We start from the raw sequence: 12,792 nt of genomic DNA on the forward strand, positions 1-12,792 counted from the left end.
TTCTCTTATGGCCTCTCATTGTGTCCAGATGTGTAGTTTAAAACTTGTTAAAAAAAATCAGCTGAATATTTCATCAATAGAAGGTCTCATTTAGACCTCCACCAATAGAAAATTGAAAAAAGTAAAGGTGCACTGCATGGCCTGATGACCCCCATCCCAAATCACTCCATCACAGCATCATGTGAAAACTTTCAAAATAACTTACAAGCTCCTTGAGGCTAAGACCTTGGCTAGGCCATGCTTTAACGCTTAGGATATGCAGTTGAAGGGGGTTCTTTGTTGTTCTCTGAGGGGCAAGGTCTTGTCGGAAAACGATCTGAATACTAATTTCCCCAGCAGGCCTTAAATGACAGGCTCTTTTCTCACTGGTGGGCTCAGGTGGTAAACACGATTTCCTTCTCAAGGAAGAGACACGTCCAAGAAAAGCCATGCTTAATGCCAATAGGCCACTTCACGGATGAGCTCAGCACAGCCCAAGGGCTTGTGGGAATATCTTTGCAGTGGTCCTGTGCAGCCCCAAGGTGAGGCTGGCCCTCAGCTGCTGGGAGCAGATGCAGGGGCAGGACAGGGAGTATGATTAACAACTGTCACCGCCTGTCTGTGGGGCCTCAGCTGCTCCTTCTCAGCTGCTCCTCTCCCAGCTGAGACTTGCCAGCATGGAAGCCACTAGCTCACATCAGCGCCTGTCTGCTTTGGCCTGCACCCTGCAGCTTTGTTCTTGGTGGGAGGTAAGAGAAGTCCCAGATGTGGCTCAGCTTGGTGAAACCAGAAATGGTGGTCCCCATGGCACAGGGAAGAGACGTTGCATTTGAAACCCCGGAAACCTTGGAGGCGGCTCCAGGCAACAGAGGAGGTGCTGGTGAAAGCGGGTCACCACCAGCAAGGGGGTTTTCCTCTTCCTGGGAATCTGAAACATCTCATCCTGCTTCCTCTAGAGGTTGATGTTAAACTGTGGGATGAACATGATTGTGGTTGCTACACCTCTGCAAACCACAGGGGAGTCTTGTCTCTCGGGAGAGAAGGCAGGTGGAGGTCAGAATGAGGAGGCCAGGCCACCTCTCCCCCCATGGCACTGGCCCTGAGGAAAGAGGGGGAGCAATTCCATGGCAGGGGAGCCAGCTCCAGACTCAAGGGTCAACACCATGGGGACGTCAGATTCCCTTTCCCCAAGCTGGTTGGCTCACCTGAGGTTCCCTTTGTTGGTGGCATACTTGATGTGGTTACAGATGTAGTTGAACATCCCATGAGCAGTGGTACAGTCTCGGGCATCAAACACCTGTAAGGGGTACAATGTGGGAACGATTGCCTCCCCTTTCCCCATTCAGCCCTGCCCAGGGCAGCCCTCCCATTGGAGAAGCAGCCAGAGCCCACCCTAGCTGCTGCCCCATAGGGGTAGTGAGCATTTCATTACTGAGCCCCCACCCTGTGTTTATAGTATCTTTTTATATTCTAATAACCATGGCTAATCAAACCAGGAAGAAATCCCCTAAAAGTAGGCATGGGGTGTAAGTGACCATGGGAAAGGAATGCTGAGCAGAGGAGTGACTCGTAATGGGCTGCCTGTATCTCCCGTGAGGTTGCTAGGGATTAGGGACTTTGTCACTTTGCCAACAAAGGTCCGTATAGTCAAAGCTATGGTTTTTCCAGTAGTCACGTATGGGTGTGAGAACTGGACCATAAAGAAGGCTGAGGGCTGAAGAATCGGTGCTTTGAAATTGTGGTGCTCAAGGGACTCTTGAGACAGCAAGGAGATCAAACCAGTCAATCCTAAAAGAAATTAACCCTGGATATTCATTGGAAGGACTGATGCTGAAGCTGAAACTCCAGTACTTTGGCCACATATTGAGAACAGATGATTCATTGGAAAAGACCCTGATGTTGGGAAAAATTGAGGGCAAGAGGAAAAGGGGGTGACAGAGGATAAGATGGTTGGATGGCATCATCAACTCAATGGACATGAGTTTGAGCAAACTCCAGGAGATAATGAAAGACAGGCAAGCTTGGCATGCTGCAGTCCATGGGGTTGCAAAGAATCATACAAGACTTAGTGACTGAACAACAGCAATAGGGACTTAAAAATAAAACAAACACAAATCAGACAAACTCCCCCTGAGACTGATAACTAATCTATTTCCAATTTACAACTATTCTCCAAGGGAAAAAAAATCATACCAGGAGATTCAGAATCTAATGCTTTCAGGGAGTAAGCAAATAATGTAAATAAGGAAAGAGAGTAGGTGTAAGACAAAAGGGAGGAATGGGGTCTGTGGTAAACTGGAGAGTATAAGCCCTACCTAGAGACGTCAAATTCAGTTTTTAAAAAAGATTGCTTTGGCCGAATAAAACATGACTACAAGCCAGATGTGGTCATGATTTGAGAATCTGGGACCCCATGATGACCATCTGATAGCTCACCATGGCCACCAAGGGCCCTCGGTAGAAGCTGACCCCTTTTAAAGCTCATTTCCCCCGCACCGGCCCCCACCAAGGGGCTCTTCACAGTATCTGAGCCTGACTGCCCACCTGCAGCTTGGACCACTGGATCCTGCCGACGCAGCGGGAGGCGTTCCGCCAGGCATGCTTGGCCCCGTAGATGAGCTCTGTGTCCTTGAGCTGGTAGGTGCTGGTGGTTTCGATCTCTTTGTTCACCTCTTCCAGCCTCTCCATGTGGGCTTTGGAGCCGAACCTGAGGGAAGAGGGAAGGGACACGGGAGCATTACTTTCTCTCCTCAGTTAGAGGCTGCTGGAAGGAGTGAGCTATTACAGGAGGCCAGCAGCCACGGAGAGTCTGAATTGATATCCGGACATGATAGTTTGTGCATAAAGCAGAGGCAGGCAAATTCAAGTGCCTTCAAAGGCCCAAACACGGGACTGAACTGGCTTGGCCAGGACTGTGGCCAACAGGCCGGCCCGAGACTAGGCCCCAGAGGGCAGCCTCAACTCTGTTCCAGACTGCTGTTGTCTGATCGGGGGCCGCTACTGCCAGGTCTTCTTTCAAGAGAAACTGGGCATCTGATTTTTAAAGGGAACTCTTCTCATTTCTAAACAAAAATTTAAATTTGTTTTTAAATAAATTCACTTTGAGAAAGTTAAAAAAAATTCTTATGAAAAGTTGCAGGCTACACAAAAGGTGTAGAAAATAATATAATGAACATCTGTGTCCCAAGCCTGGGAAATCATTAACAAACAAGAAAATATTTTATAATTCCTTGGGGACTACCCCTTACCATAGCTCACTTTCTTTCCAGAAGTGGTTGCTATTTTGAATGTGGCATTTAGCAGTCTCATGCGTTTGTCTAGATTTTTGCCACTTGAGCATTTGGTTGACCAAAAAGTTTGCTCAGGTTTTCTGATGTTATGGAAAAATGAATGAACTTTCTGGCCAGCCCAATATATATCCCCCTAAATCCTGTATAGTGTTATTTTTTTATAAATGGTGCTGTCCTAAATGTATCTTCTATAATAGATACACTGTATCTATTGAGTAGAATGTATCTATTTTTTCTTCCCTTTGCTCAAAGTTATTTGTGAGCTTCATTTCCATGAACACACAGAGCTTTAATGTGCTCGTCTTCATAGCTGTATAATATTCCTTTACAGAAACTGCCACAGTTCACTTACACATTCTAACAATGGAGTTGAGGTCATTTCCAACTGGTTGCTTAATTTCATTTTTTTCCCATAATAACTATGCTTCAGTGAACATTCTTATGCTGACCTTCTTATGAACAAGTGTGAGAGTTTCTTTAGGGAATATATCCAGGTGTGAAATTGCTTGAAGAGTTTCAAATTTAAGAGACACTCTTCAGGCTAAACAAAAACATTTCTAGGGGCCAGATCTGGCCCTTGTGCATGATCAGGCCCAATTTTCAACCTCTTTGCATGGCAGGCAGAGGTTCTCTGCTCAGTCTTGGTTCAACCGTCTGCAGAGTTGGACCTGAAGTCTTTGTACCCAGTACTGGGGCTCCCCAGTATAGACACGAACTTGCCTTTTAATTGATGAGTAGTACTGATCAATGAACTCTTTGGCAAGAGGAAAGAGCTGTTCTTTTGTGCGGACGTCTTCAGGCTTTCGTATTTGCTGAGAAGGGAGCATGATGGACCCCATACAGATGTGCTCAGTGCATCCCGTTCCCTGGAAGGAAAAGAGGTTTGGGCTGTCACTTAGTTTCACCCAAGTGTGGCATGTGTAGGGCTGTGGCCTTGGCTCTGACATTCGTGGTAGAGTTTCCCTGGCCTTCAATTCCCAAAGTGAATTTCTCACATACCAGCTTCCAGTCACTGTTGTACTTGGTGATTAGCCGAGGTGAGGAAAAGATAACCAGCATTTTAGTGTGTGTTAGTCACTGAGTCGTGTCCAACTCTTTGCGACCACCCCATGGACTGTAGTCCATCAGGCTCCTCTGTCCACTGGATTCTCCACAGGCAAGAATACTGGAGTGGGTTGCCATTTTTTCTCCAGGGTATCTTCCTGACCCAGGTATCGAACCCAGGTCGCCTGCATTTCAGACAGACTCTTTCCCATCTGAGTCACATCTGAGTTAGGGGAAGCCCTAACTAGCATTTTAAGGTTCTGTAATTATTTGCTCTACTCAATGAGGTGGGGTGAGGAGAGGGGCTTTATGACTGTCATTCTCTGGGAATCAGAACCATTGATGCTGAATCTCCCAATATTAAAAAAAAAATTTTTTTTTGGCTGCACCATGCAGCATGTAAGATCTTAGTTACCAACCAGGGATCGAACCCATGTCCCTTACATTGGAAGCATAGAGTCATAACCACTGGGCCATCAGGGGAGACCCCTCCCAACTATTTTTTGATCCCATGTTGATCAGGAAGGACTAGTAGAGTGATTACAATAGCTCTTTTGAACAGATCCACGGGATGTTGATTGCAGAAAATAGCCCCAATTCTTTCCGTCCATCTATTCACGCCCTTTACTATGTGACTTTACAGCAATTCTCATCAAGAGGTGAAGCCTCCTCCCTCTCCTTTTGAATCTGAGCTGGTTTGGGCCAACAGAAAATGGCAGAGGTGACACTGTGCCCACTCTGATTCTAGGCCTCAAGATATCTTGAATGTTTCTGCTCATTCTCTCAGGACCCTCCAGTGCATGGAGGAGACCAAGCTACCTTACTGGAGGCTGAGAGGCCCCATGGCACAGAGCTGATTTATCCCAGCCAAGGCCCTCCTAGCTCAGCCTGCCCAGAGCAGACCCCTCAGATAACTGAAGAAGCAAGAGATCTGCAGAAGCATGAGAACCACCCTGCCAATCTGTAGGTCCTGGAAAATAACAGTAGTAGTTGCTTTAGGTCACTAATTTTGGGGTGGTTTATTACACTGCAATAGCTAACTGATACAACATTCCTCCGAGCGTTAGTCGCTCAGTCACGCCCGTCTCTTTGCGGCCCCATGGACGGCAGCCCACCAGGCTCCTCTGTCCATGGGATTTTCCAGGCAAGAATACTGGAGTGGGTTGCCATTTCCTTCTCCAGGAGATCTTCCCGACCCAGGGATAGAAGCCAGGTCTCCTGCACTGGAGGCAGATTCTTTACTGACTGAGCTATGAGGGAAGCCCACTTTCTACAATATAAAGAAACTGATTGACTTTAAAATATATAAAAATTTAGAGGACAGATTGATAACTAAGAAGGGTTTGTTCAAAACTCCATCAGTGGTTGGATTGTGAGATGTAAAAAGAATGTACTTAGGAGCAGCAATCCCCTTTTGGGTACAGGGGACAGAAATAAATAGTATCTGCACAGCTAAGTATCTACCAGTGGTTCTCAAATGGGGGTGGATTTCCCACCTAGGGGACATCTAGCAATATCTGGAGACATATTTGGTTGTTACAACTGGCATTTGGGGGGCCCAGGTCAGGGGTGATGCTCAACATTCCACAATGCACAGGATGGTCCCCACAACGAGAATTATTCTGTCCCATGTGTGGATACTGCTGGGGCTGAGAAAAGCCTGGTCTCCCCCCGTGCTGGGATACTCACCAACGTGCTCTTGAGGTGGAGGGTGTCAGAGAGAACCACGTCGGTCTCCCAGTTCTTGACCTTGAGGAAGCGAGGGCACTTGGAGGGGCTGCCATTCTTCGTGGGAGACTGTTTTCCCGAGGCAGGGGGCTGGAGGAGAGAATGAAGATGGCATATTAGGCACTGGAAGATTGTCTCCACTGGGGTGGGAAGAGGTGGTGTTCTTCCTGGAATCTGCCCCTAGTCACCACCTGTCTGTGACTCTCTGGGGTGGACACTTGCAAGGTGACTGGCACCTGGTCCCTCTACCTGTACAGAAGGAGGTGCCATGGAAGAACGTCTCATGTTCTGTCCTGGGGAGAGGGGTCAGGAGCTCAGAGGCTGGTCTCTCTGGCCTCTAGCACAGGGTCTGGCACGTAGCTGGGACTCAGTGAATACTTCTTGAATGAATAAGTGACTGAAAGAACACTGTCAATCTCTCCAAATGGTAACAGCCCTCAGGACTGAGGAATCAAACCTGAGGTTGGGTCAAGTTACTTGGATTTTTGGGCCGTCCTGCCTTAGTCCAAACTCACCATTTTGGGCAAATACTGGGGAAACAAGAAGTTTAAGTGAGAAAGGTTTGAAGCCTAGCATGCTCAGCCATGTCTGACTCTTTGTGACCCCTTGGCTTGTCCCACCAGGCTCCTCTGTCCATGGGATTCTCCAGGCCAGAATACTAGAGTGTGTAGCTGTTCCCTTCTCCAGGGGATCTTCCTGACCCAGGGACTGAACTCTGGTCTCCTGCATTGGCAGGTGAATTCTTTACCACCTTGCCACCTGGGAAGCCCTTGAAGTATAGGATACCTTCCTCCAATTTCAGGTTTCTGTTTTTCAAAAAGGCCAAGCATGTCCCTGCCTCAGGGCCTTTGCACATACTGTCCTTTCCATCTTGAACATCTTCAGCCCCCCCATTTGTCTTCACCTCTGTAAGCAAATTTCCCAGTAGGTGAGAGGGGAGCGGCCTGGCTGGCAAATGTTGCCCATCCATTTTAAGCCTCACTGATAAGGATCACCTTCTGTTCTTGGGTATTTCTGAGTGGTTGTCTACCAGCCCAGAGAGAGGTGTGTTCATGCATCAGAAAAGCATCAGCAGCTCTAAGGGAGAGGCGTCAGGTATACCCTGATGCAACAGCTGAGCAAGGGAGGGGAGAGGATGAGACAGTGTTGAGTGACACTCATGCCAAAGAGTAGCGTAGTGGGCAGTGACCTAGAGCCAGGGTATTCACACATTCAAATTGTATTTCTTGAGCATCTACTATGTGCAGGGCACTGGTCGGTGCTGGGGACACTGAGGTGAACAAGGCAGTCAGGATCCTTGTTCTTCTGGAGCACTGTTTTTGGAGAAGTAGAGATAAATAATAAGTAAACTAATATGTGGATGATATAATTTCAGGAGGTGATAAGAATACAATACAGAGAGAAGTAATGGTGAAAAGTGGAGGGGGGGCGGGAAAGGCACATGCAAAGGCCCTGAGGCAAGGATGAGCTTGTAAGTTTAAAGGACCAGCAAGGAGGCCAGTGTGGCTGGGGTGTTTAAGTGTGAATGAATACAAAGGAGATGAAGTCAGAAAGGAGGCAGGATCCACTTCTCATCAGCATGGAGGTGCTCAGGCTAGTGAGAGAGCTATGAATTAGGACCGAATTGGGTTAAGTCTGGGACCGAAATCACAGAGAACCCTGAAGGACAACTACTGAAAACTAACACCCACTGAACACTTGCTATGTGCCAAGCAACCACCTTATCATCCCCATTTTACAGATGAGGAGACTGAGGCACAGAGAAGTTAACTAAGTTGAACAAGATCGCAGAACTAATAAACTGGAGCCAGGAGTCAAATCCTGGCAGTCTGGCTTTCAAACCACGCCCTCCACTGTTTGACCACTCTGCCTCTTGGCCATCATGTACAATTCACTCACTCACTCACTCACTCATTCATTCACCCAGCACAGGTTTACTGAGTATCTCCTATGTTCCAGGCAAGTCAGTAAGGGCAAGGGCTACAGTAACAAACACAACAGACATGATCTGTGCCCTCATGGAGTTTATGTAGCCCAGTGGAGATGATGATTGACTGAACTATTACCACTGAATGAAATGAGTATCATAACATGGGATGTTGGCAGTGTGCAGGGGCATCTGACCAGGGTCACTTGACTTCTAAGTCAAGACCTGTTAATCAGGTAAAGAAGAGGGAGCGGAGTCTTGCTGGTAGACAAGTGAGAGGCACAGCCACCTTTCTGCCAGTGGAGCGCTCTGCTAAAGCATCCGTGCCACCACGTTGGAGTTTGGGGAACGGGAGGCAAGTGACAGCATGCCACCATTAAACACTGCCAGACAGTGCAGGGAGCGAGAGCAAAGCACGAAAGGAAGGTGCCATGACTCATGATCTTCCAGACCCGGTTGTCCCCAGTGGCTCTCATCTCAGCGCTGGGTACCAACATCCACCCACCACCTGTGCACGCCACAGGAAGGAGCTGTCCTGAACATCATCTTCTTTACCCCCCACACCCAGACCTTCCCTGACTCCCATCTGTTTAGCCTTCTAAATGGCTCCAGAGTCCTCATTCTCTCCATCTACTGTGTCGCACTCTATCCAAGCTTCCACCATCTTTCATTTGGCTGATTGCAACAGCCTCCTAAATGTTAGCCACTCCTCATCATTGTTGGTGTCATTATTCTACTGCTAGTACAACCTGCAGTCCTGTTACAACCTTGCATGAGTGCTAAGTCACTTCAGTTGTGTCCAACTCTTTGCAACTCCCATGAGCTGTAGCCCACAAGACTCCTCTGTCCATGGGGAGTCTCCAAGCCAGAATACTGGAGTGGGTTGCCCTGCCCTCCTCCAGGGCATCTTCCCGACCCAGGGATTGAACCCACGTCTTTTAACGTCTCCTGCATTGGCAGGTGGGTTCTTTACCGCCAGCGCCACCTGGGAAGCCCTGTTACGACTACTACTGCTTTAAGTGTTACGACTGCACTATCACCCTGGAAGCAGGAGAAGGATTTGAACGAATTCTTCCCTCTATTCCCGATCTGCCCTTCTACCCTGCTAAACTCTTAAGTTCTTTTACTTATGTCCCCACATGAAGCCATGTACAGACGACTCTACTTTCTTTGAAGGCCTGTCTAGACATTCTGAACTTCCTTATTTAGGATTCTATTCCCACTCCCATCTCTCCCAGCCGATGTCCAGGTGATGGAAGTCGCCTCTAGGTGGACCTTTGTCGTGACAAATTCCTCTGATCATGCCGGCAATCTGCATTCTTAGGAAAATAAAATCCTCCCTTGTCCATATGGGAGGCACCCTAGCCATCCTCCCTAAATACTGGGCATCACTTAGCCAGTAAAAACCTTCTCTAGACACCCCAGAGTTTGAGGAGCAGCTGCAATCCCAGAGTGGGGATAACAGACGTGGTGTTGGTATTTGGGGTCAGGCCCAGGGCCCGTGGAGGTGACAGAGGGGCAGAAGGCAGCAGTGGGGGGAGCCTGACAAGGTGGGAGGAAGCCAGAAGTCTTCACAGGCAGGGCGGATGGAGCGAGATACAGGCGATCAAAGAGCCATCTGTTGAGGGTCCAGATGTGCGAGGGGTAGTCATCACGAGACAACTAATTGGAGGCCCAGGCATGAGCCATGCCACTCTCCGCCCTGGGCTGTGTGAAGGGCACACTTGAAACCAGGCATTAGGAGGCCTCTGGCAGGGCTGTTGTACTTGGGTTTTGATGTTTTAATTAGCCAGCAGTAATATTAGATGACTCAGGAGGGGACAAACGGGGAGATTAATATAGCAGTCAGGGGCCTGGCGTGGGGGATGCAAATGACTTTTCTGAGTGGGGACTGAAGTGCTTGGTCTAAAAACTCAGGATAGTGGCACTTGTGGGTTGTTAGACTAGTGACAGGGTACAAGTGGGCTTGGGAACATAGTGTGTTCTTCCCTGGATTTGTGTTCAGGGTAGACAATGGAAGCTTTTCAGGTGGTGGGAGACACTGACTCGACTTCAGTGGGTTCAACAGGAGGACTCCTCGGTGCCTGCTTCTAAATTCGCAAAGCAGGCTCTGAGCTCCTGGGCGTTTCAAAGGCTTTGTCAACACCTCTTCACTCGGTGAGTCTTTAGAGAGGTCCTGAGGAAATGGAAGGAAATGATCTTGCAGCCCAAAAGGAGACAGCAGGTGAGGTGTTGTCAGCCTTGGGCTCTGAGCCAGGAATTCAGCTTGTAGGATCCCTGGCAACTTGATTTCCACACCCCCTCCATGCCTCCCTTCCTTCTCTCTTTCAGTAAATACACACTGAGTACCTACTGTGTGCTATGGACTTGTGTTCTAGGCTCTACCGTGATCCCCTCTCTCTTGGCAGCAGCATCTTACAGCTGCATGCTCTGAAGCAGGGGTTTGCAGATGGTGGCCCATGGATCACATCTGGTCTACCCTCTCTTTTGGTATAGCCCATGGGCTAAGAATGGTTTTCCCATTTTAAACTTGTTGAATAAAACAGTCAGAAGAAGGATAATGCTCCACGACATGTGAAAGTTATATGATGCTTGAATTTCAGTGTCTGTAAATAAAGTTTTATTGGCACCCAGCTACCCTCATTTGTTTCCATATTGTCTATGGCTGCTTTTGAGATACAGTGGCAGAGTGGGGGTAGTTGAGATGGAGATTCAGATGGAATGGCCCACAAAGTCACATGTATTTCCTATTGCCTCCTATCCAGGAAAACTTTGCAGACTCCTGATCAAAAGGATTGAATTCCAGTGGCTGAAAGCGAATCTATCTTACTTAGGTTTCCATTAACTTAAACATTAGTTATCTGTTTTATACATGTGAAAGTGAAAATGTTAGTTACTCAGTGATGTCTGACTCTTTGAGACCCCCTGGACAGAGGAACCTGGCAGGCTACAGTCCATGGGATTTTCCAGGCAAGAATACTGGAGTGGGCTGCCATTCCCTTCTCCAAGGAGTCTTTCTGACTCAAGGATCAAACCTGCATCTCTTATGTCTCCTGTATTGGCAGGCAGGTTCTTTACCAGTAGTGTATATATGTCAATCCCAATCTCCCAATTCTTCCCACTCCTTTTCCCCCTTGGTATCCATACATTTGTTCTCTACATCTGTGTCTCTATTTCTGCTTTGCAAATAAGATCATCTCTATAATTTTCTAGATTCCACACATACGTGTGTTAATATACGATATTTGTTTTTTCCTTTCTGACTTACTTCACTTTGTATGACAGTCTCTAGCTAGGTCCATTCACATCTTTACAAACGACCCAATTCCATTCCTTTTTATGGCTGAGTAATATTCCAGTGTGTGTGTGTGTGTGTGTGTATGTACACACATCATACCTTCTTTATACATATATCTTTATAGATGTTTGTATATAGATACCACTTTTTGCTGACACATCATTCACTTTGTTCTACCTCCAGTGCCAAGCTGGAGAAGGCAATGGCACCCCACTCCAGTATTCTTGCCTGGAAAATCTCATGGACGGAGGAACCTGGTAGGCTGCAGTCTGTGGGGTCGCTAAGAATCAGACACGACTGAGCAACTTCACTTTCACTTTCATGCATTGGAGAAGGAAATGGCAACCCACTCCAGTGTTCTTGCCTGGAGAATCCCAGGGACAGGGGAGCCTGGTGGGCTGCCGTCTATGGGGTCACACAGAGTTGGACACGACTGAAGCGACTTAGCAGCAGAAGCAGCAGTGTCAAGCACACACTACCTGTTCAACAAACATTTGAGGTCTGCTATGGTGGCACCCCACTCCAGTACTTTTGCCTGGAAAATCCCATGGATGGAGGAGCCTGGTAGGCTGCAGTCCATGGGGTTGCGAAGATTCGGACACGACTGAGCAACTTCACTTTCACTTTTCACTTTCATGCATTGGAGAAGGAAATGGCAACCCACTCCAGCGTTCTTGCCTGGAGAATCCCAGGGACGGGGAAGCCTGGTGGGCTGCCGTCTATGGGGTCGCACAGAGTTGGACACGACTGAAGCGACTTAGCAGCAGCAGCAGCATGGACTAAACTGTATCCTCTCAAATTCATATGTTGAAGCTCCAACTCCCATTGTGACATATTTGGAGATAGGGCTTTTAGAAGGTAATTAAGGTTAAATGAGGTCACAAGGGTGGGCCCCTAATCTGATAGGATTAGTGGTCTTATATGAATAGGAAGAGACGTCTATTTCTCTGCATGCACAGGCTGTTTAAGGACACAATGAAGGTGGCTGTCTACAAGCCAGGAAGAGAGCCCTCACCAAATGTGACCACGCTGGTACCCTGACTTTGGATCTCTACCCTCCATAACTGTGACAAATAATTTTCTATTGTTTAAGCTGCTGGGTCTGTGGTATATTATTATGGCAGCCTGAGCTATTTAACATAAGATCTAAATGTATTTCTAAATTGTGGAGTCCCTTAAATGCTAAGCTGAAAGCTTTGGCCTTGAATGAGTAGACAGTGAGAACCCCTGAAGCTGCCTGGTGAAGAGGGTGCCTTATCAAAGCCATTTTAGGAAATACATGAGTGCAAGGACTGTAGGAGGGAGAGGGTGAAGGCTGAGAGACCCAGGAGGCGGCTGCTGCACCAGTGCAGGTGAGAGGCCAGGAGAGTGGAAAATACAGCAGGGGTAGCAGATGACAGGAAGGGAGGAGATGGGAGTTGGGGTGTCAGGAGCAGGACAAGAGCTCTGTGGCTTGAGAGGATGGGAGAGAAAAGAACAAGTCAACATTGATGCTGAGGCTTCCCATCTGGGTAAGTGGGAGGATG

General features: G+C 47.9%; 1 protein-coding gene across 1 annotated transcript in view; it reads right to left on the reverse strand.

Moving 5' to 3' along the window:
* The window catches only part of NOS1 (nitric oxide synthase 1), a 122,958-nt gene that overhangs the window by 51,056 nt on the left and 59,110 nt on the right, over nt 1-12,792 (reverse strand). The window contains exons 6-9 of the mRNA XM_044930142.2: nt 6,003-6,131; nt 3,990-4,135; nt 2,524-2,686; nt 1,185-1,276 (exon numbers count right to left, since the gene is read on the reverse strand). Coding sequence (XP_044786077.2) covers nt 1,185-1,276; nt 2,524-2,686; nt 3,990-4,135; nt 6,003-6,131 — 530 coding nt within the window. The remainder of the gene's footprint in view (nt 1-1,184; nt 1,277-2,523; nt 2,687-3,989; nt 4,136-6,002; nt 6,132-12,792) is intronic.

The sequence above is a fragment of the Bubalus bubalis genome, chromosome 17 (assembly GCF_019923935.1).
Source record: "Bubalus bubalis isolate 160015118507 breed Murrah chromosome 17, NDDB_SH_1, whole genome shotgun sequence".
Taxonomy (NCBI): Eukaryota; Metazoa; Chordata; class Mammalia; order Artiodactyla; family Bovidae; genus Bubalus; species Bubalus bubalis.